The sequence below is a fragment of the Bos indicus genome, chromosome 8 (genome assembly GCF_029378745.1).
Source record: "Bos indicus isolate NIAB-ARS_2022 breed Sahiwal x Tharparkar chromosome 8, NIAB-ARS_B.indTharparkar_mat_pri_1.0, whole genome shotgun sequence".
Classification (NCBI taxonomy): Eukaryota; Metazoa; Chordata; class Mammalia; order Artiodactyla; family Bovidae; genus Bos; species Bos indicus.
In genome coordinates, this window is record NC_091767.1 from 38,997,334 (window position 1) to 39,021,785 (window position 24,452).

Here is a 24,452-nt window from a genome sequence, read left to right on the forward strand (position 1 = left end):
CAGTGATTTTGGAGCCCAAGAAAATAAAGTCTTTCACTATTTCCACTGTTTCTCCATCAATTTGCCATGAAGTGATGGGACCAGATGCTATGATCTTCGTTTTCTGAATGTTGAGCTTTAAGCCAACTTTTTCACTCTCCTCTTTCACTTTCATCAAGAGGCTTTTGAGTTCCTCTTCACTTTCTGCCGTAAGGGTGGCGTCATCTGCATTAGTTGTCATCAAAATGGCTTAACCACATATAAATTTCTGACTGCTAAGTCATTGAAAGGCTTTGGGCTTGGGTAAGTCAGAATATTCAGCTTCTATTTCTAACAAAAACTTAAAATATAACCATCTGTTTTACAATGTTTACACAAGGATTAGTTTTGTAAATTTGCCAACTAAGCCTTTTTCTGCTCCATGTTTTTACCACCATCAATTAAAACACGTTAGCAGATTCTACTTCAGGTTATACCGAATTAGTGCTTTCTCAACCTTTTTGAAAAATTTTTACCTATTGTTTCACACATGCTATTCATGGGGAATAATTCATAATCATTTCACACTCTGCCTTAACTATTCAAATAACAACTGAGAAGAATTAACATCTGTCAGTTCATCGTAAGAACCAAGGAAATGTACTTTGATTGCACTTTCATTTTAATTGTTTATGTTTGTGAAAAAAGTTCTGATGTGATAAGAGTCCATTTTAAATTTTCTAACTTTTCCTGACTACTAATTTCAGTGAGTTGAGAATACTATGATGAGTACTTAGCTGGGTAATGTCAACTTACATTGTATTCTTTTCACATCACTATAGTCATTCTAAAATAAACAATATGTTGCCATCTGATTCAATAGTAAAATAATGCACACTCCCATGTGCTTTAAAAGCATGACATTCAAAATTTATTTTTCACTTCTTTCATTCCGACACGATTTCATTCCTACACGATTTCATTCCTTATGCACTAGTAATAAAAATAATATGAAATGTCACAGTATAGCAATATGCATGGTACTTGAAACACAAAATTTATAAATGTTTCATTATAATTTATAGTACACTGAGCAGAAGAGTGAAGAGATGAAGCACCATATATGGTCACTGTTGGGAGTATTCAACTCAGATGCTGTCACTTGAAAGCAGCCATAAACAACATGTAAATAAATAGGTATTTTCAAGGAAATGTTATTTATGGATAGTAAAATTTAAATTTTAAATAATTTTCAACTGTCAAAAATATTTTTCCTCTTTGATTGTTTTCAATCATTTAAATATGCAAAACTATTCTTATAGTCCACATACCAACAGGAAGCAGAGTAGATATGATACATAGTTGGTAATCTGCTAAACCTTTCTATAGGAAGTGAGTAACTACTCAATATTTTTTATTTTATGGAGGCATTTTTGGATGATTAACCCAGTCAGTATTAAACAGCATGAACTGGAAAAGGATTGAAAGCAGAGAGATAAATTAGTGCAGTAGTTGAAAGGACAGTAAATGGAATCTAAGTACCTCATTTTAAAGCCCTTCTCTCTAATATATACTATCTGTGTAACTGGATAAAACTTAATTTCTCAAACCCTCAATACACTAATCTACTAGAAACGGCAATTGTATTTACTTTGAAGTGTTCATTTAAAGATTAAAAGAGATGATGCACATAATCTAATTATAACAACACTTTCATAGAAGGTGCTCAATAAATGTTAACGATGCTACTTCACAAATTAGGTGATGATGACAATGAAAAAATAGAATTTTAAAAGGTAAGATCAACCAGATCTAAGCACATTAATGGACCAGAGAAGAGATACAGAAATGAATTCAAATGGATATGAGAATGTTGTATGACATAAACACAAAATTTATCATTTTTGTGAAACATCCTTGGGAATAAAGGGAAGGATTCATAGTATAAATTTGAGAATACCATGTGAATATAGACGAAAGCTTAAAAAATCTGGATTAGACTTTAAGGAAAATGAGAGGAATAAAAAGAAAACAAAGTAGGCACCATTTAGGGATGGGAAGAAGTAGAAGAATCAAGAAAGAAGATATAGTAGGAGGAGTAACCTAAATAGAACAACTGCTATCACAGACAGTAAATACTAAAGGGTGTGAAAGAGTAAAAATATCTCACTGAAGAAAATCCAATTTAGATGCAATGTAATGATTTCATAAGAAAAAAAAAATCTACTTACTGACACAGCTATCATGGTACTATCTGGCCTCCATTCAGCTTGCTTGTAGGACCCAAACTGAGAAGATGATTTTGCAGGTTCCTTGTAGGTTACAATTAATACACTGGGCTGGAAGAAAAAAGCTGTACTTTATTCATGTGTCATAATAAGTAAATCTAAGATAACATCATGAAGTACTGACAGTATTTTAATAATTTAAGAAGTATAATAAAAGATAACATAACCTTTTCTAACTCAACATTAAAAAATGAAGATCATGGCATGCAGTCCCATCACTTCATGGCAAACAGAAGGGGAAAAAGCAGAAGCACTGACAGATTTTATTTTCCTGGGCTCCAAAACCACTGCAGATGGGGTCAGCCACAAAATTAAAAGATGCTTCCTCCTTGGAAGGAAAAAGCTATGACAAAACTAGATAGTGTATTAAAAAGCAGAGACATCACTGTGCCAACAAAGGTCCATATAGTCAGAGCTATGTTTTTTCCAGTAGTCATGTACGGATGGGAGAGTTGGACCATAAAGAAGGCTGAGGGCTGAAGAATTGATGCTTTTGAACTGTGGTGCTGGAAAAGACCCTTGAGAGTCACTTGCACTGCAAGTTAATCCTAAAGGAAACCAGTCAATCCTAAAGGAAATCAACCCTTAACATACATTAGAAGGACTGATGCTGAAGCTTCAAAACTTTGGCCACCTGAGTCGACTCACTGGAAAAGACCCTCATGGTGGGAAAGATTGAGGGCAGGGGAAGAAGAGGGTGGCAGAGGATGAGATGGCTGGATGGCATCACCAACTCAATGGACAAGAATCTGAGCAAACTCTGGGAAATAGTAAAGGACAGGGAAGCCTGGAGTGCTGCAGTCCATGGGGCTGCAAAGGGTTAAGACACAACTTAGCAACTGAACAACAACAATATTAATTCCTAAGTTTAAACAGTCAAGCAAATCAGATAAAAAGAACCATCAATAAAAACAATCTAAATAAGCCTATATCTATTAAAGAAATTAACCTGATAATTAATAAGGTTCAAAGACAGAAAGGATCAGCCCAGATGGGTTCACTGGTAGATTCTATAAAACACTTAAGAAAAAAATTATACAAAATTTCTACAATCTCTTTCAGAAGATAAAAGCAGAGAATACTAACTCCTTCCTTGAGGCCAGCATCACCCAATACTAAAACCAGAAAGACAAAAATAAGAAAATGACAAACCAGTATCTGTCATGCACACAGATGCAAAAATTCTGAACACAATAGTAGCAAATCAAATCCAACAACGTAAAAGAGAATTATATACCATAATCAAGTGGGATTTACTACAGGGCTTCAAGATTGGTACATGTGAAAACTAATATAATCAACCATCATATCAACAGGTTAAAGGAATCAACAGATGTAGAAAAAGTATTTGACAAAATTCAACACCATTCAGGACAAAAATTCTCAGCAAACTAGGAACAGAGGGGAACTTCTTCAACCTGACAAAGAAGATCTATAAAAGCCTATAGCTAACAGCATACTGACTGGAAAAAACCAGTTTTACTGATTAGATCAGGTAGGTACCCCCTTCCTTTTCAAACTCATACTGAGCTAATGCAATAACATAAGAAAAGGAAATAAAAGATACACAGATTAAGAAGAAAAATTCAACTTGTTCTTAGATGATATGGCCAAGCATACAGAAAATCAGAAAGAATGAACAAAAAACTTGTGAAAATAAGAAGTGATTACAGCAGGGTTGCAGGATAAAGTGTTAATAAATAAAAATCAATTGATTTTCTATATACTAGTGACAGATAAGTAGAAGTTTCAACATAAAATACTTAGGTACAAATTCAAAGTATGTGTAAGACCTATATGAGGAAATCTACAAAGTTTCAATGAACAAACGAAAAATCTTCATTTCTTCCCAACTTGATCTACAGATTCAACACAATCCCAATCAAAATCACAGCAAGTTATTTTATAGATACTGACCAACTGGTTCTAAAGTTTACACGGAGAGGCAAAAGATCCAGAACACTCAATTCAATATTAAAAGAAACAAACTAAACTGAAAGACTGACACCAAACTTCAAGACTTACTACAAAGACAAAGAAATGAAGACCATGTGGTATTGGCAAAAGAGTAGAAAACAGATCAATGCAACAGAATAGAGAGCCCAGAAACAGACACACACAAATACAGTCAACTAACCTCTGACAAAGGAGCAAAGGCAACAGAATGGAGAAGAGAAGGTCTTCTCAACAAATGATGCTGGAACAACTGGACATCCAATTTCTGGCACTAAAAAAAAGCTCCACAAGGTCATCTGGTACTTTGTCTGCCTTTGCTCTAGAATCAGCAACTTTTTCAGAAATTCCTGACTCTTTTAATTAGAAACAATATTTAGAAAACAAGACCTGAAAACAAGATGCTTACTGCTAGTGGGATGTCATTACCTTTAGGTTTCCTCAGAAAATACAGTAGGAAATATATGAACCTATACTAACCCACATATACACACATATCTATAAATATTTATTTTAATATACTCAAATGTTTATAAACAGAAACATATGTGATGATAATCAAGCACAATGTGCTTCATTCTAGACTTCACCCTTACTTGGAACTTTCTTCTGACAGTGAGTGCTTGGCTATCATTTCATACAATTAATTTAGTTCTCTGTTCTACATATGTGTATAGTATTTTGGAACTGCTAAATATATTCTCATAAAAAACAATTTTACCAAATAGAATACAGTTGTTATGGATAACTTCTTTTAATTTAGCTTGAGAATAACCAGTTACAACACCATTTTCCAAAGCTACCTAAGTTATCCCCTCAGAAGCTTTTTTCAATCTCTAAAAGTGAAATACAGAAGTTTCTAAGACACTGACAAAACTCTGAACACATTAAAACGGCTAGTCATTAGTGTTTGTACTTCAAATATCAATTAAAAGTTAAAAGCAAATACCTTGGTGGGAAATGACATTAGCAAAATGTCAGAATAAGTACTTCTGGGTTCTCTCAACCCCTAACAATTCAGGACAAATCCCCTTTTGTGAGGAATACAGAAACCAATTGAAAAGCACCTGAATGCTGGATGAACAAGTGAGAAGACTCATTAAAAACTGGTAGAGAAATTCAGGACACCTTCTCACCAGAATTCCTACCACTAACACAGTGCCGTACAATCAGGATGAAACCCTCCAGCCCACAGCTAATCCCTACAAAGGAAAAGGAGTGGTCTGTGTGTCCAATGCGCCAACCTTTCCACGGGGGCTCCTCAGAGGAAAGGCTTCTATCTTGTTGGTCTTGCATAAGATACTGTCAGAACTGGCATAATCAAGCTACCTGGGGGAGGACAGAGACCGTGGCTTGGAATAGTAGTCACCATCGCTATTCTCTACAGCTCAGTACAAGATTAGCAGAGAAGAAAATTCTAGCTCTCAGCTTCCCCCTGGACAAAGAAAGAATTGGTCCACATGTCCAAAACCCCAACTTTATGGGGTCTACTCAAACTAATGGGTTCTGTCTTATCTGTCTCAGCGTGCTGACAGGACCTGGAAATGTCTAGCTGTCTGGGGGCTAGCGAACACAGAAACAAGAGGTTTGGGTAGGCAGTTGCCATAGCTGCTCCCCCTGGCTAAGTACAGTCAGTCAGTTCAGTTGCTCAGTCGTGCCCAACTCTTTGCAACTCCATGGGCTGTAGCACGCAGGCTTCCCTATCCATCAACTCCCAGAGCTTGCTCAAACTCACGTTCATTGAGTTGGTTATGCCATCCAACCATCTCATCCTCTGTTATCCCCTTCTCCTCCTGCCTTCAATCTTTCCCAGCATCAGGGTCTTTTCCAATGAGTCAGTTCTTCATATCAGGTGGCCAGAGTATTGGAGCTTCAGCTTCAGTCCTCCAGTTGACTGGTTTGATCTCCTTGCTGTCCAAGGGACTCTCAGGAGTCTTCTCCAACATCACAGTTCAAAAGCATCAATTCTTCAGTGCTCAGCTTTCTTTATGGTCCAACTCTCACAACATGACTACAGGAAAAACCAAAGCTTTGACTAGATGGACCTTTGTTGGTAAAGCAATGTTTCTGCTTTTTAATATGCTGTCTAGGTTTGTCATAGTTTTTCTTCCAAGGAGCAAGCATCTCTTAATTTCATGGCTGCAGTCACCATCTGCAGTGATTCTGGAGCCCAGAAAAATAAAGTCTGTCACTGTTTCCATTGTTTCCCCATCTATTTGCCATGAAGTGATGGGACCCAATGCTATGATCTTCATTTTCTGAATGTTGGGTTTTAAGTCAGCTTTTTCACTCTACTCTTTCACTAAGCATACAGTAAGTGGATAACCACTGCCCCGCCACAACCATAGTTTCTCCCTGTGGAGCTACAGAATTAGTCCACAACTTCAATGCCTTAACTTTTCTGGGGGCTGCCCAGAGTGCAGGGTAGGGGTGGGGTCGGGGTGGGGGTCTCTCTTGCATTCCACTGAGCAGTGATGATACTGACATAATTTATCCACAAAGGAGTTTATGAGAATAGAGACCAAGGTTTGGGCTAGCGTTGCTCCTCCTCCAGCTCAGCACAGAGCAACTGGATTAAAAAGCCCAGCTCTTAGCTTCTCCCTAGGGAGGGAAACAGTTAGATGAAGCATCAAATGATCCAACTTTTTTAGAGGAGGCCTGAAAAATGGCTTCAGTATTACTAGTTTTGATGCTCTGAGGGGATCCAGCATAACCCAGATACTGCTGCTGCTGCTGCTGCTGCTGCTGCTGCTAAGTCACTTCAGTCGTGTCCGACTCTGTGCGACCCCATAGACGGCAGCCCACCAGGCTCCCCTATCCCTGGGATTCTCCAGGCAAGAACACTGGAGTGGGTTGCCATTTCCTTCTCCAATGCATGAAAGTGAAAAGTGAAAGTGAAGTCGCGCAGTAGTGTCCAACTCTTTGAGACCCCATGGACTGCAGCCCACCAGGCTCCTCCGTCCATGGGATTTTCCAGGCAAGAGTAGTGGAGTGGGTGCCACTGCCTTCTCCAAACCCAGATACTAGGGGGCTGCAAAGAACAAAGTAAGCATGTGGGACTAGCATAAAGTTTTGAGATGCCATCGGAATCTCTGGCTGAGCTGACTGGTAGGGATCTTCTACTATATGAGGCCAATCCATTAAGACTGGAGAGTTGCTTGCTTTGTCTAATGCACAGATACCAACAAAGAGAGTCAAGGAAGATGAAGAAACAGGCAACTATGTTCCAAAGGACACAGGATAAATCTCTAGAAAGAGACCATAGTGAACTAGAGATTTATCATTTACTGGACAGATTCAAAATAACCATCACACATGTATTCACTTAAGTGAGGAAAACAGTGCATGAACAAAGTGAGAATTCCAACATAAAATACTAATTATTAAATATATACACACCCACATATGTGTATATACACCCACACACACATATATGCCTGCCAAGCAAAAATCATAGAGCTAAAATATATAATAACTGAAATAAAATTTCACTAGAGGGGTTCAACAGGAAACTATCAAGCAGAAAGGTCTAAGAAAAGTGATCAGGAATCACTTAGTTACAAAAGCAATGGGAATTCTCTGGCAGTCCAGTAGTTAAGACTGCACTTCCAATGCAAGGGGCATAGGTTTGATCCCTGGTTGGGGAACTAATATCCCACATGCTGTGTGGCACAACCATGAAAATTAAAAACAAAAACACAAAAGCATAAGAAAAAAAAGTTAAAAAAAAAAATCTAAGGAACTTGCCAGACACCAACAAGCAGACCAATTTATGTACAGAAGAAAAAATGACCAGAAACTTTATTCAAAGAAATAATGGCTGAAAGCTTCCCAAATCTGAGGAAGGAAATGGATTCCCAGATCCAAGAAGTCCAAAATACCCCAAAGAAAAGGAACTCAAAGAAATCTCCAATGAGACAAATTAAGATTAAACTGTCAAAAGTCAAACCAAAGATGGAATTTTGAAAGCACAAGAAAAAGGCAACTTCTCATGTACAAGGGAATCACGTGACTTTCTCAGCAAAAACTTTGCAGGTCAGAAGGAGGATATATTCAAAGTGCTAAAAGATAAAAGCTGTCAACCAAGAATACTATAATGGCAAGCTGTCTTTCAAAAAGGAAGGAAAACTAAAATATTTCCCAAATAAACAAAAGTTCAGGGAGTTCATCACCACTAGACCTACTCACCAACTCTTCAGGTTGAAATGAAGACTCACTAAACAGCAACATAACAGCATAAGAAAGTATAAAATTGGCTGGCACAGGTACAGTAAGTACATATGAACATTCAAGTTGCAAACTTCCATCAATATGAGGCAAACTGTAGCTTGCCCTCTGTCTCTCATCTCCCACCTTCTCTCCCTCCTCCCATCAGTAACTCTTCTTGCCTGTTCATGCAACACCAGCCTCTGTATGCCAGCTGTTGTACTGTACTGCTATACTTTTCAAGGTACTGTACTGTAAGATTAAAAATACTTTATTTTTTGTTTTTTACATATCCCTTGTGTGAAAAGTACTATAAACATATAATGAAGTCAGGCAGAAAGAGAAAAACAAATATCATCTATTAACACATATCTATGGACTCTAGAAAAAGAGTACCGATGAACCTATTTGCAGGGCAGAAGTAGAGAATGCAGGAAGGAGAGGGTGGGATAAATTGACAGAGCAGCACTGACTGACACACACCACCATGTGTAGAATGTATAGCTAGTGGGAAGCTCTGTATAACACAGTGAGCCCAGCTCACTGCTCTGTGATGACCTAAAGGGGTGGAATGGAATATATGTATACTTATAGTTGATTCACATTGTTGTTCAGCAAAAACTAACATAGCATTGTAAAATAATTATCCTTCAATTAATTTTTTTAATTAAAAAAAAAAAACCTATTATAGTACAGTATCACACAGCCGATTGTGTTAGCTGGGTACCTAGGCTAACTTTGGTGGACTTAGGACAAACTGGACTTATGAACTTGCTTTCAGAACACAACTCATTTGTATGTAGGGGACTTAGGCTACCCACTCCAATATTCTTGCTTGAAGAATTTCATGGACAGAAGAGCCTAGCAGACTACAGTTCGTGGGATCATAAAGAATCAGACATGACTAAGTGACTAACACTTCAGTAAGTTCCGTTCAGTCGCTCAGTCATGTCGGACTCTTTGCAACCCCATGAATCTCAGCATGCCAGGCCTCCTGGTCCATCACCAACTTCTGGAGTTCACCCAAACTCATGGGCATCGAGTCAGTGATGCCACCCAGCCATCTCATCCTCTGTCGTCCCCTTCTCCTCTTGCCCCCAATCCCTCCCGGCATCAGGGTCTTTTCCAATGAGTCAACTCTTCGCATGAGGTGGCCAAAGTACTGGAGTTTCAGCCTCAGCATCAGTCCTTCCAATGAACACCCAGGACTGGTCTCCTTTAGGATGGACTGGTTGGATCTCCTTGCAGTCCAAGGGACTCTCAAGAGTCTTCTCCAACACCACAGTTTTCACTACTATAAATATACAAATACAGAATACTGTAATGGTGATAGGTAAATTTCTTTTAATCCTACTATAAAAGTTAAAAGACAAAAATATTAAAATAACTATACCTAAACCAGATCACCTGACCTGCCTCTTGAGAAACCTCTATGCAGTCAGGAAACAACAGTTAGAACAGGACATGGAACAACACACGGGTTCCAAATAGAAAAAGGAGTACGTCAAGGCTGTATATTGTCACCCTGCTTATTTAACTTCTATGCAGAGTACATCAAGAGAAACACTGGGCTGGAAGAAGCACAAGCTGGAATCAAGATTGCTGGGAGAAATATCAATAACCTCAGATATGTAGATGACACCACCCTTATGGCAGAAAATGAAGAAGAACTAAAGAGTCTCTTGATGAAAGTGAAAGTGGAGAGTGAAAAAGTTGGCTTAAAGCTCAACATTCAGAAAACAAAGGTCATGGCATCCGGTCCCATCACTTCATGGCAAACAGATGGGGAAACAGTGCAAACGGTGGCTGACTTTATTTTTTGGGGCTCCAAAATCACTACAGATGGTGATTGCAGCCATGAAATTAAAAGACGCTTACTCCTTGAAAGGAAAGTTATGACCAACCTAGACAGCATATTAAAAAGCAGAAACATTACTTTGTCAACAAAAGTCTGTCTAGTCAAGACTATGGTTTTTCCAGTAGTCATGTATGAATGTAAGAGTTGGACTATAATGAAAGCTGAGTGCCGAAGAATTGATGCTTTTGAACTGTGGTGTTGGAGAAGACTCTTGAGAGTCCCTTGGACTGCAAAGAGATCCAACCAGTCCATCCTAAAGGAGATCAGTCCTGAGTGTTCATTGGAAGGACTGATGTTGAAGCTGAAACTCCACTACTTTGGCCACCTGATGTGAAGAGCTGACTCATTTGAAAAGACCCTGATGCTGGGAAAGATTGAGGGCAGGAGGGGAAGGGTAGGACAGAGGATGAGATGGTTGGATGGCATCACCGACTCAATGGACATGAGTTTGGGTAAACTCCGGGAGTTGGTGATAGACAGGGAGGCCTGGCGTGCTGCGGTTCATGGGGGTCACAAAGAGTCAGATACTACTGAGCAACTGAACTGAACTGGAAAGATATATTAATACATATACATTAATTAATATAATTAATTCACCTATTATAGACCTATATGTAAGACCTGATCCATCAAAGTTCAGGATACAGGAGAAAATCTTCTGTGGTCTTGGATTAGGAAAAGATTTCTTAGATAAGATATAAAAATCATGACTCACAAAATAAATATTATTAAAACTGACAAAGTGATCCTTATAAAAATTAAAAAACACTTTAAAACACTTTAGAAAACACTACTAAAAAGAATAAAGACATGCTACAAACAAATTAAAAAAAAACAACAACAAGGAAATCATATCTGCATCAGTGACTTGTATCCAAAACAAATGAAAAATTCTTAAGAGTAAAAACAAAATTCAATTTTTTAAATAGTCAAAAATTTAAATAAAATTAGTGTTGTATTTTAACATATATATACAAAAATATACTGATATAAGTTACTGAATAAATGAAAGCAAAAGGACAGCTTTCTTACATTAGAGTTCCAATTAATAAATGTAAAAGGAAACAGGGATGCAAAGAATTAGATAAACACCACATAACAGCATAATAGCTGCAGCCAAGATCTAACAATGGACACTAAAATCAGCAAGCAAAAGTTGCAGGAAAAACAGGATATGCACAATATCTTCTCCAAGTTACAATAACTTTACAGTAGAGAAAACTGGCAGACAAGAAGTGATCAAGGTAAAGGTCAACAATACAAAGACATATGAACATCATGAACTCTGATATAATACTGAGAAGGACATTTTTATGATATTTCTGCCAAAAATACATAAGCACATTCCATTCATGAAGGAAAAAAAAAAGAATAAACAAGCTGACTGATGCTATAAATAAACTGAACAATATTCTTCCAAAGGATCATAAAAGACAAGGAAAACTGAACAACTGTACTGAATGGAAGACTAAGGGGAAATAACAACTACATGCAATGTGAAATACAAGTCTAGAACAGAAACAAATCATCTGTAAAAAAAAAAAAATTGGGGAAAATTTCAATGAGATTTATACTTACTGTACACATGTTAATTTCCCCTTTACAATGATGCTAAGTGAAAGACACACAACAACCAAAAAACAAGTACATATGTATGATTTCATTTATACAAAATTTTAGAAAATGCAAACTAATCTACAGTGAGAGAAGTAAGCAGATGAATCATTGTCAAGAGATGAAAAGCAGTGGGAAGCAACTATAAAGAGACAGGAGGAAACATATAGTGATAAAAGATGTGTTCATTATCAGGATTACAGTGGTAGTTATATGGGTATATATGTGTCAAAAAATCAAATTTAAACTACAAATATGTACAATTTATACATATGTCAATTATACACTAAAAAAAGTTGTTTGAAAGTTAAAAACAAGTTGGTCTTTTGAAGAACTAAAGGGAAAAAATACTTAGGCCTACTCAGAATCGATTGCAAAAGCCTAAAGAGAAACATGAACTATGGCAAAAGGTAAGAGGGACAGAAAGAAGACAAAAACAACAAAAATTGATTGTAATTTGTTTCGCAATTAAAATGAATACATGTAAGATACAAGTTAGCATAAATTCTACATTTTTGATGATTTATGGATCTTTGACCTATCTGAAAAATTATTTAATATTGATTACCAAGAAGGCATTAACCAATTCAATAAGAGGGCTTTGAAAACAAAAATGTTTCTATTGTTATAATCAGCAATGACAATAATTTGCCTATTGGATTAATAAAGGTAAAAGAGTCAATCAGAGTGACATTTAATCACTAAATTAAAATCATAGCTATGTTTTAGTATTTGCTAATTTTTAATTTCTATTTCAATGTTTAAATATTTCATAAATTTTTCGATTCTCAAAATGAATAATTCTGTAATTTGGAAGTCAGAAAGCACACTAAACCTGATGTTTTTTTTTTTTTTACTCTTTTTGGATCCACACTGAAACAAAAGAATAATGTACAATAACATGGGCTTATGAAACTACCAAGTTTTTATGTAAAGCAGACAAGCAGCAGTCTTCAGTCTCACCTCTCTTCTTCTCTTCATTTTGCATAAATGTAAGTAATAAATGTTTTAAATGTTAATAAGTACCACTCTGACTCTGTAGATAGCAGAAATCAACACGTTTAAAGGCCCCCTCAATTAACTGTTGACTCTACTAAAAAAAAAATTCTTTTTCTGGTACTGGAGGTTAGGACATCAACTTATTTTTTGGTGGGAGACATGATTCAATCTATCATAGTCTCCCTTTGTAATGCTCCATAATAACTGAAAAGTAGAATACTAAGAGTAAATTAAAACATCCTATGACTGTATGTCTTATTGTATTACCCATACTAACACTTTCCCATCAAGCTTTCAGCAAGACGAGAAATGCACTGTCCAATATAATACATACTAGTAACACATGACTACTGAGCACTTGAAATGTGGCCAGTTTAAGGAATTTATTTTATTTAATTCTTAATAAACTAAGAATTTTAATAACGTGACCAGCAGTTTCCATGCTGTATATACCTAAGTAGGTTCTGTAGAAACTAGTGATTATTTAAAGGACTAGAGATCCATTCAGCTGCAAAAATCCTGTGTTGAAGTTGAACATGTGTTTTTACCATAGAGCTTTAGCAAATCTTTATTGGGCTGATGTACACTATCAATCTTCAATAGATACAGTATGTATATTTCCTAAGTCTATTTGATTAAACAACTCATCTTTCACAGTATAAAGAGCTCCTTATACCAGCCTTCAGGAAATTCTACTTTTCAAATAGTTATAAATGTATATTATGTCTGATAAACTAAATATTATCAACTTTTAAAGTCTATTTTTTTACTTTTTATAGTGTCTAATTTACCAGGTTTCTGTATATTCAGAGTTGTGCAATCATCCATATAATTCCAGAGTATTTTCAATCACTTCAATAAGACACTCTGTATCTACTAGTAGTCATTCTTCAATCCCTCCCTACCCCCCAGCTCCTAGCAACCAATAATCTACTTTCTGACCTATGGATGTGACTATTCTGGAGATTTCATATAAACAGAATCATATGATTTGTGGCCTTTCATATCTGGTCTCTTTCATTTAGCATAATCTTTTAAAGTTCCTCCATGTTGTAGCATGTATCAATACATTATTATTATATGACTGAATAATATTCCCTTGTATCTATATACCATATTGTGTTTATTCATTCATCTATTGATGGATATGTGGTCTGTTTCCACCTTTTAGCTACTGTGAAAAGCACTACTATCAATGCTCATCCACAAATTCCTGATTGCACACCTGTTACCAATCATTTTGGCTATATACATACGAATGGAATTGCTAGTCATATGATAACTGTGTTAACTTTTTGAGGAACTGTCAAACTGTTTTCCACAGTGACTGCACTATTTCACATTCACACCAGCAGCCCATGAGAGTTCTAATTTTTCCACCTCCTTGCCAACACTTGCTATCTTTTTAATAGTATCCATTCTAGTTGAGTATGGTAGTATCTTGTAGTTTATTTACCATTTCCCTAATGAATACATCATTTTGAGCCTCTTTTCATGTGCTTATTGGCTATATTACATCATTTTGATGAAACATCTATCCAAACCCATTGTCTATTTTTTTAACTGCGAACTCCAACTTTCAAGAAGTAATATTCCAGTATCTGTCTTAAATTGATTTTTGGGGTCCTATATGAAAACTCACCATAAATGGTGATTAGATTACTTAATCAGCTCAAAAAGGTCTACTCAGCCCACATATACTAACCAGGAACATAGTATAGTGGTTTAGAATATAGGCTCTGAAGTCTGAACACAAGGTTCAAATATCTGCTCTGTCATTTAATAGCTTTGTGAGCTTAAACAAACTATTTGTCCTATGCTTCAGTTTCTCTATCTTTACAATAAATCCAACAATAGAACCTACCTCATTGGTAGGTTCTGCAGAAATTGAATAAATAATACGCCACTTGGCAGAATGTTTAGTACTCAATAAGCACTGTGTGTATGTTAGTTGCTCAGTTGTGGCCAACTCTTTGCGACCCCATGGACTGCAGCCCACCAGGTTATCTGTTGCTGTTTCATTATTTTAACATCTCAAGATTACATTATTAAACATACTACAGAACAAAACTCCCAACTGCTTCCTTGAAATAGTTTATTTGAAACGCCTACTTAAGACACCAATAACAGCCTAGCTTAATCAAAAAAGACACCTGGAGGAGGGCATGGCAACTCACTCCAGTATTCTTGCCTGGAGAATCCTGGAGACAGAGGAACCCAGTAGGTTACAGTCCATAAGGGTCACAGAATCAGACATGACTAAAGCGACCTCACACGCCCTCGTGCAGTCAACAAAGACAAGATCAGTCCAACTTTCTGGCAATACAGGGCTTGGACCACCAGATACCTGAAAGGGGAAAAGAACCAGACTGACTAGAAGTGGGCACAGGAACTTTCTGGAATGATAAAAATATTCTGAATCCTGACTGGAATAATCATTATATCAGTATATACACCTATCAAAATCCACTTAAGATCAACACTTCACTGCGCATCAAAAGAAGTCCAAAAGTAAGTAAATAGGCCACCATTTAAGTATATTTAATGCTATTTACAAAACCAGAGAAAATTACGAATGTGTTTTAGATGATTTTCAAAAAAAAGGTTTTTCTGGTTAACTACTGACATTCCATTAGGGTAGACACAGGGCACTTTTATCAGTAACATGCTGCTTCTTCTACTGATATCATGTCACTGCTGCTGCTGCTAAGTCACTTTAGTCATGTCCGACTCCGCGTGACCCCATAGACAGCAGCCCACCAGGCTCCCTCATCTCTGGGATTCTCCAGGCAAGAACACTGGAGTGGGTTGCCATTTCCTTCTCCAATGCATGAAAGTGAAAAGTGAAAGTGAAGTCGCTCAGTAGTGTCCGACCCTCAGCGACCCCATGGACTGCAGCCCACCAGGCTCCTCCGTCCATGGGAGTCTCCAGGCAATAGTACTGGAGTGGGGTGCCATTGCCTTCTCCGATCATGTCACTAGTGATGAGTAATGAACTTCACGCTTCGAACATTCCTCAAATTTCAAAGTGCAACTTTCCTTAAGGGCAGTACTGTGACTGATGACCCAATCTCAACATCAATGCTCCTGGCATCCAACTGAGATGCTCACATTCCTGTACAGGAAGAAAATAGCCAATAATCTGACTACTTTCTTTCTTTTCTATACACAGTGAGTAACATTTCAGAAATCCCTGATTCCCACTTTCAAGTTCTTAAAATCAGGGTGTTTCTCTCCTACCTTGTTACTGTTCTTTATCCTGTGCGATATTATTTCAATTCACAAGTATTCTTGAATAGAAACATTTAAAAAATTAATTTGGATTGTCAATCATTAACCAATAAAGTTATATGCAGATTTACAACTACAGAGAAGGTCAGGGCCCCTAACCCCTATTATTCAAGGGTCAACTTAACTATATTTGCAAAGTAATTGATGGCATACACAAATTAAGAACACTTTATGCATGAAAAACTGCTGCATCTCAGGTAAGAACAGTGGCAATAAATGATGTTTTTGCCAGGACTATTCCTATCCCCTCAAGGAAGCTTGGTAGGTAGTAGTGCCACCAAGGTGGGGCTGCCAGTGAAAAACCAGCAGTTTCGTTGCTAAAGGTAGGCTGCCCTGATATGCAGCAGAGTGCAATATACCCTTTAGCATTGTTGATAAAAGTGGCAAGTTCTTAGAAAATAAACAGAAAAGGCTGACAGTGCTGCTAAGCTAGAGTTTGCAGACTTGCTTTGGGCAAGTAGCACATCCCACAACCAGCCAGAAATTTAACAGGAAAATCCTGGAAACCAGGGAGTCAAAGAGGGAACTGATAAGATTGCCACAGATCCTTGGCTCAATGGGAGGCAGAACTTAGCAAGAGGAAAAACTCTTAAGCAACCAAGCTCCCCACTCATCCCTGTCTGTCAGCAAGGCTGTGTACAGGCACAGATAAAGAGAGTACCAATCCGCTAATAAGCTCCCCACACAACACAGACTCACTAAGAGGCTGTTTGCAAAGAAGTTTCCAAAGGGCCAGACAGGAAGTACAAGCTGAGCCAGACATAAAATCGTCCTAAACTTTGCCTACATTCCCTAACTCATATATCAACCAATAATCAACTCAGCTTTACTGGCTCAAGATGTTTGAACATCTAAACACTCACTATGCAGACATGGAGGCAGCTCCTAGAAAGCCATGGTAAAAATGAAACTAAGAAAAATAACCAGGAATGTTAAGTCAGTTGCTGCAGTTGCAGGGAACATAAATTTTGCAGATTAAATCCATCCAATTAACTTAATAAAACACAATACTAACACAAAAAATCGGCCACAATGACTCTCGGGAAAAAAAAAGAGAGAGACTTTAGAATTATTATAATAAATTAACCAAAATGGCCAATTATCAACAAAAAATCAGAAGATATACAATCAGTGAGTCAGACAAAAGGAAAAAGAAACTACTGTGAGTGGACCCAGAACACCAGGCAAATAAACCAGTCATGATAATATATTAAAGGAATAAAGCAAAGTATGTTTAAATAATAAAAAGAAAATATGATGATACCCAAACAAGTTGGGAATCTCAAAAGAGTAAAATTAATAAAACAGAACCCACTCTAGAAATTTCAGGTTAAAAGTACATTAACTGAAATGAAAACTTCATTATATAGACTCAGCAGCAGATTTGAGATGGCAGAACAATCAAAAAACATGAAAACAGTTCAATAAAACTAAGCAATCTAAAAAATAAAAAATAAACACTGAACTGAAGAAAGCCTCTGAGATCTGTAAGACATCAAGTACACCAATATATGTATAGTGGGAAGTTCCATGAGATGACACAAGGGATAAAAAATAAATAATGACTGTTAATGTCCCAAGTCTGGTGATAAACAGTAAACCCCAGATTTGGAATGATTGACAGAACCCCAGTGGGATAAACACTTGTATATATACATCATAAACTACTTACAGTCAACAAGATGATGTTAAAAGAGCATGTGTATAACAGGTAACCACACACAAAAGAACAAAAATACAATTAATGGCTGAGTTCTTGTCAGATGTAATGGGAGACCAGATGGCATTTAAAGTACATATTTAAATGCTGAAAACAGAAAAACTGTCAGCTATGAATACTATATCCAGCAAAATTAGCCTTTGAAGCTGGAGGCAAAGGAAAGTCATCCCAGATAAAAAAAAAAAGATAAAAATTGTTCTTAGCAAGCCTGCCACCTTATAAGAAATACTAAAAGAAATCCCTCAGAAAAAAAAAATGTCATCAAATAGTATGCAAAAAATAGTTAACCTAATATGTCTAAGACTGCTGTACCTGGGGGAGGAAAAAAAAAAAAGCTAACACACAATGTTGGTCCTGAGTTGGCATATGGGAACCTGGATTTTGGGAGGGTTCCCACCATTCCTTAACTGATCAGAGTGGCTGACTGTGCCTGCTATTTACACAAACCTGTTTTCTTTCAGAGAATATGAAATTTGGTGTGCACTGGGCAAAAAGCTCCTAATAAAAACCTTGGGAACTAGGTCTATAATGAACTTCCTTGGTGTTTAACACTGCACAAATAGTATCACAAAATGACACTGGAGAAAATAAGCACAACCTACATAACTACACTGAAAGAGGACTAATGGAAGCTTACAGCTAGTTCCTCCAGATTTTGCTCACTAAATCTTCTCCCTTTGGCAAATTTGCTTTGTATACTTTTGTTGTAATAAATGACAGTTATGAGTATGACTTTATGCTATGTACTGTGAGTCTTCAAAACAAATCACTGAACTGGGAGTGGGGATGATCTGGGAGACTACTGACAAAGATGGTAACTCAAATCAAAAGAAGAAACATAGACAATAGGAAATGGTAAATCAGATCAGATCAGATCAGTCGCTCAGTCATGTCCGACTCTTTGCGACCCCGTGAATCGCAGCATGCCAGGCCTCCCTGTCCATCACCAACTCCCGGAGTTCACTCAGACTCATGTCCATCGAGTCATGGTGCCATCCAGCCATCTCATCCTCTGTCGTCCCCTTCTCCTCCTGTCCACAATCCCTCCCAGCATCAGAGTCTTTTCCAATGAGTCAACTCTTCGCATGAGGTGGCCAAAGTACTGGAGTTTCAGCTTTAGCATCATTCCTTCCAAAGAAATCCCAGGACTGATCTCCTTCAGAATGGACTGGTTGGATCTCCTTGCAGTCCAAGGGACTCTCAAGAGTCTTCTCCCAACACCACAGTTCAAAACCATCAATTCTTCGACGCTCAGCCTTCTTCACAGTCCAACTCTCACATCCATACATGACCACAGGAAAAACCATAGCCTTGACTAGATGGACCTTTGTTGGCAAAGTAATGTCTCTGCTTTTGAATATGCTATCTAGGTTGGTCATAACTTTCCTTCCAAGGAGTAAGCGTCTTTGAATTTCATGGCTGCAGTCACCATCTGCAGTGATTTTGGAGCCCAGAAAAATACAGTCTGACACTGTTTCCACTGTTTCCCCATCTATTTCCCATGAAGTGATGGGCCCGGATGCCATGATCTTCGTTTTCTGAATGTTGAGCTTTCAGCCTACTTTTTCACTCTCCTCTTTCACTTTCATCAAGAGGCTTTTGAGTTCCTCTTCACTTTCTGCCATAAGGGTGGTGTCATCTGCATATCTGAGGTTATTGATATCTCTCCCGGCAATCTTGATTCCAGCTTGTGCTTCTTCCAGCGCAGCATTTCTCATGATGTACTCTGCATATAAGTTAAATAAGCAGAGTGACAGTATACAGCCTTGACGTACTCCTTTTCCTATTTGGAACCAGTCTATTGTTCCATGTCCAGTTCTAACTGTTGCTTCCTGACCTAAATACAAATTTCTCAAGAGGCAGATCAGGTGGTCTGGTATTCCCATCTCTTTCAGAATTTCCCACAGTTTATTGTGATCCACACAGTCAAAGGCTTTGGCATAGTCAATAAAGCAGAAATAGATGCTTTTCTGGAACTCTCTTGCTTTTTCCATGATCCAGCGGATGTTGGCAATTTGATCTCTGGTTCCTCTGCCTTTACTAAAACCAGCTTGAACATCAGGAAGTTCACGGTTCACATATTGCTGAAGCCTGGCTTGGAGAATTTTGAGCATTACTTTACTAGCGTGTGAGATGAGTGCAATTGTGCGGTAGTTTGAGCATTCTCTGGCATTGCCTTTCTTTGGGATTGGAATGAAAACTGACCTCTTCCAGTCCTGTGGCCACTGTGGAGTTTTCCAAATTTGCTGGCATATTGAGTACAACACTTTCACAGAATCATCTTTCAGGATTTGGAATAGCTCAACTGGAATTCTATCACCTCCACTAGCTTTGTTCGTAGTGATGCTTTCTAAGACCCACTTGACTTCACATTCCAGGATGTCTGGCTCTAGGTCAGTGATCACACCATCGTGATTATCTGGGTAATGAAGATATTTTTTGTACAGTTCTTCTGTATATTCTTGCCATCTCTTCTTAATATCTTCTGCTTCTGTTAGGTCCATACCATTTCTGTCCTTTATTGAGCCCATCTTTGCATGAAATGTTCCTTTGGTATCTCTGAGTTTCTTGAAGAGATCTCTAGTCTTTCCCATTCTGTTGTTTTCCTCTATTTCTTTGCATTGATCACTGAAGAAGGCTTTCTTATCTCTTCTTGCTATTCTTTCGAACTCTGCATTCAGATGTTTATATCTTTCCTTTTCTCCTTTGCTCTTCTCTTCTCTTCTTTTCACAGCTATTTGTAAGGCCTCCCCAGACAGCCATTTTGCTTTTTTGCATTTCTTTTCCATGGGGATGGTCTTGATCCCTGTCTCCTGTACAATGTCACGAACCAAGTGCAAAAGACCAAATAAATGTATTTTTATCATTCCTCCTTCTAATTTCTCTAAAATATATCACTCTATAAAATAATAATTTTTAAAATAAAGTATACTGTACTATCATGGGGTTCATAACATACAGACATTACATCAGTTCAGTTCACTTCAGTCACTCCGTCGTATCCGACTCTTTACGACCCCATGGACTGCACCATGACAGGCCTCCCTGTCCATCACCAACTCCCGAAGTTTACCCAAACTCATGTCCACTGAGTGAGTGATGCCATTCAACCATCTCATCCTCTGTCATCCCCTTCTCCTCCCACCTTCAATCTTTCCCAGCATCAGGGTCTTTTCAAATGAGTCAGTTCTTCACAACAGGTGGCCAAAGTATTGGAGCTTCAGCTACATCATCAGTCCTTCCAATGAACCCTCAGGACTGATCTCCTTTAGGATGAGGATCTTGCAGTCCAAGGGACTCTCAAGAGTCTTCTCCAGCACCACAGTTCAAAATCATCAATTCTTCAGCGCTCAGCTTTCTTTATAGTCCAACTCTCACATCTATACATAACTACTGGAAAAACCATACCCTTGACTAGACGGACCTTTGTGGACAAAGTAATGTCTCTGCTTTTTAATATGCTATTTAGGTTGGTCATAACTTTCCTTCCAAGGAGTAAGCGTCTTTTAATTTCATGGTTGCAATCACCATCTGCAGTGATTCTGGAGCCCAAGAAAAGAAAGTCTATCACTATTTCCATTGTTTCCCCATTTATTTGCCTTGAAGTGATGGGATCGGATGCCATGATCTTCGTTTTCTGAATGTTGAGTTTTAAGCCAACTTTTCACTCTCCACTTTCACTTTCATCAAGAGGCTCTTTAGTTCTTCTTTGCTTTCTGCCATAAGGGTAGTGTCATCTGCATATCTGAGGTTATTGATATTTCTCCCAGCAATCTTGATTCCAGCTTGTAATTCATCCAGCCCTGTGTTTCTCATGACGTACTCAGCATATAAGTTAAATAAGCAGGGTAACAATATACAGCCTTGTTGTACTCTTTTTCCTATTTAGAACCAGTCTGTTGTTCTATGTCCAGTTCTAACTGTTGCTTCCTGACCTGCATACAGATTTCTCAAGAGGCAGGTCAGGTGGTGTGGTATTCCCATCTCTTTCATATATGACAATAACACCTCAAAAAAACCCACCTGAGAACATAACAACCAGACAAAAAATCAGTAAGAGGTAACTTGAATAACACTATAGTCTAATTACTGAGAAGGCAATGGCAACCCACTCCAGTACTCTTGCCTGGAAAATCCCATGGACAGAGGAGCCTGGTAGGCTGAAGTCCATGGGGTCACCAAGAGTCAGACAAGGCTGAGTGACTTCACTTTCATTTTTCACTTTCATGCATTGGAGAAGGAAATGGCAATCCACTCCAGTGTTCTTGCCTGGAGAATCCCAGGGACGAGGGAGCCTGATGGGCTGCCATCTATGGGGACGCACAGAGTTGGACACGACTAAAGTGACTTAGCAGCAGCATAGACTAATTAATTTCACTTAAAACATTTCACAGATAACTCCATACAACAGAAAAATACACATTTTTGCCAAGTGCACATATAATATCCTCTAAGATAGACTGTAAGTTAGGCACAAAACAAGTCGTCAGTTCAGTTGCTCAGTCATGTCGGACTCTTTGTGACCCCATAGACTGCAGCATGCCAGGCTTCCCTGTCTGCCACCAACTCCCGTAGCCTACTCAAACTCATGTCCATCGAGTCGGTGATGCCATCCAATCATCTGTCATCCCCTTCTCCTCCTGCCTTCAATCTTTCCCAGCATCAGGGTCTTTTCCAATGAGCTGGTTCTTTGCATCAGGTGGACAAAGCACTGCAGTTTCAGCTTCAGCATCAATCTTTCCAATGAACATTTAGGACTAATTTCCCTTAGGATGGACTGGATCTCCTTGCTGTCCAAGGGATCCTCAAGAGTCTTGTCAAACACCACAGTTCAGAAGCATCAATTCTTCGGTGCTTAGCTTTCTTTATAGTCCAACTCTCATATCCATACAAGGCTACTGGAAAAACCATAGCTTTGACTAGACGGACCTTTGTCAGTAAAGTAATGTCTCTGCTTTTTAATATGCTGTCTAGGTTGGTCATAGCTTTTCTTCCAAGGAGCAAGTGTCTTTTAGTTTCATGGCTGCAGTCACCATCTGCAATGATTCTGGAGCCCCCCAAAATAAAGACTCTCACTGTTTCCTTTGTTTCCCCATCTATTTGCCATGAAGTGACAGGATCGGATGCCATGACCTTAGTTTTCTGAATGCTGAGTTTGAAGCGAACTTTTTCACTCTCCTCTTTCACTTTCATCAAGAGGCTCTTTAGTTCTTCTTCACTTTCTCCCATAATGGTGGTGTCATCTGCATATCTGAGGTTATTGATATTTCTCCCAGCAATCTTGATTCCAGCTTGTGCTTCAACCAGTCCAGCACTTCTCATGATGTACTCTGCATATAAGTTAAATAAGCAGGGTAAAAAACTGAAAGCTTTTCTCTAAGATCAGGAAGGGTGCTTTCACTAATTCCATTCAAAACATTACCGGAAATCCTGCCCAGAGAAATCAGTAAGAAAATAAAAAGCACCCAACTGGAAGAGAAGAAGAATTATCTCTCTTCTCTGAAAATATGATCTTCTATGTAGAATACCCTATAGATTTCACACAAAACTGTTAGAAGTGATTAACAATTTAGCACAACTGCAAGGTGCAGTATTAGCACACAAAAATCTGTTAAATTTCTATGTAATAAGGAATGTGTACAAATAAAATTTTTAAAATCACATTTATAGTAGTATTGAAAACAATAAAATATTCAGAATTAAGCTTACACAAGGAAGTGAAAGGCTTGTATGCTAAAAACTACAAAATATTGCTGAAATGAAGATGCATGTAAATGGCAAGACACCTTATGTTCACAGGTTAAAAAACAATGTTAAGATGTCAATAATACCAAAGCAATTTACAGATTCAAAGTAAGCCCTATCAAAATTACACCAGTTTTTTGCAGAATCTCAAGGGACTTCAGTAGCTAAAACAAGCATAAAACAGAAGAAGGTTGGAGGTCTCACACTTTCTGATTTCAAAACTTAATACAAAGCTATGGTAATCAAAATAGTACCACACTGGCATAAAGACTGACATACACAACAATGAAATATAACAGAGAGCCCAAGATTAATAGTAATACATCACATACGTGGCTAAAGGATTTTCAACAAGTGCCAAAACCATTCAATGGGGGGGAAAAAGTAGTGTTTTACAAATTGTACCAGGAAAACTGAATATCCACAAGGAAAAAAATAAAATTTGATCCTTATCTTACACCATATACAAAAATCAACTCAAAATGGATCACAAATCTAAACATAAGCTAAAACTATTAAAGTCTTAAAAGAAAAACACAGGACAAAAACTTCATGACTTTGGATTTGGCAATCATTTCTTGCACATGACACCAAAAGCACAGGCAACAAAAGAAAAAATAGTTAAGCTGGAATTCATCAATATTAAAAGCTTTTGGACATCAAAGGACACTATCAACAGAGTACAATGGCAACCCATATAATGGAAGAAAATGTTTGCAAATCATATATATAAGGAATTGATATTCAGAATACAGTTGACCCTTGCAATGCAGGAACTGACCCTCTGTCAAAAACCTCAGTATAACTTACCAGTGGGCCT

The 24,452-nt window shown here is 37.8% G+C and overlaps 1 protein-coding gene across 7 annotated transcripts in view; it reads right to left on the reverse strand.

The window, feature by feature from the left end:
• RIC1 (RIC1 homolog, RAB6A GEF complex partner 1) overlaps positions 1-24,452 on the reverse strand; it is a 163,997-nt gene that overhangs the window by 120,504 nt on the left and 19,041 nt on the right. For 6 of the 7 annotated variants that reach the window (XM_070794213.1, XM_070794214.1, XM_070794212.1 and 3 more), the window contains exon 2: positions 2,190-2,297. The exons of the other annotated variant lie outside the window; for it this stretch is intronic. In XM_070794213.1, coding sequence (XP_070650314.1) covers positions 2,190-2,297 — 108 coding nt within the window. The remainder of the gene's footprint in view (positions 1-2,189; positions 2,298-24,452) is intronic. 7 annotated transcript variants of the gene reach the window in all.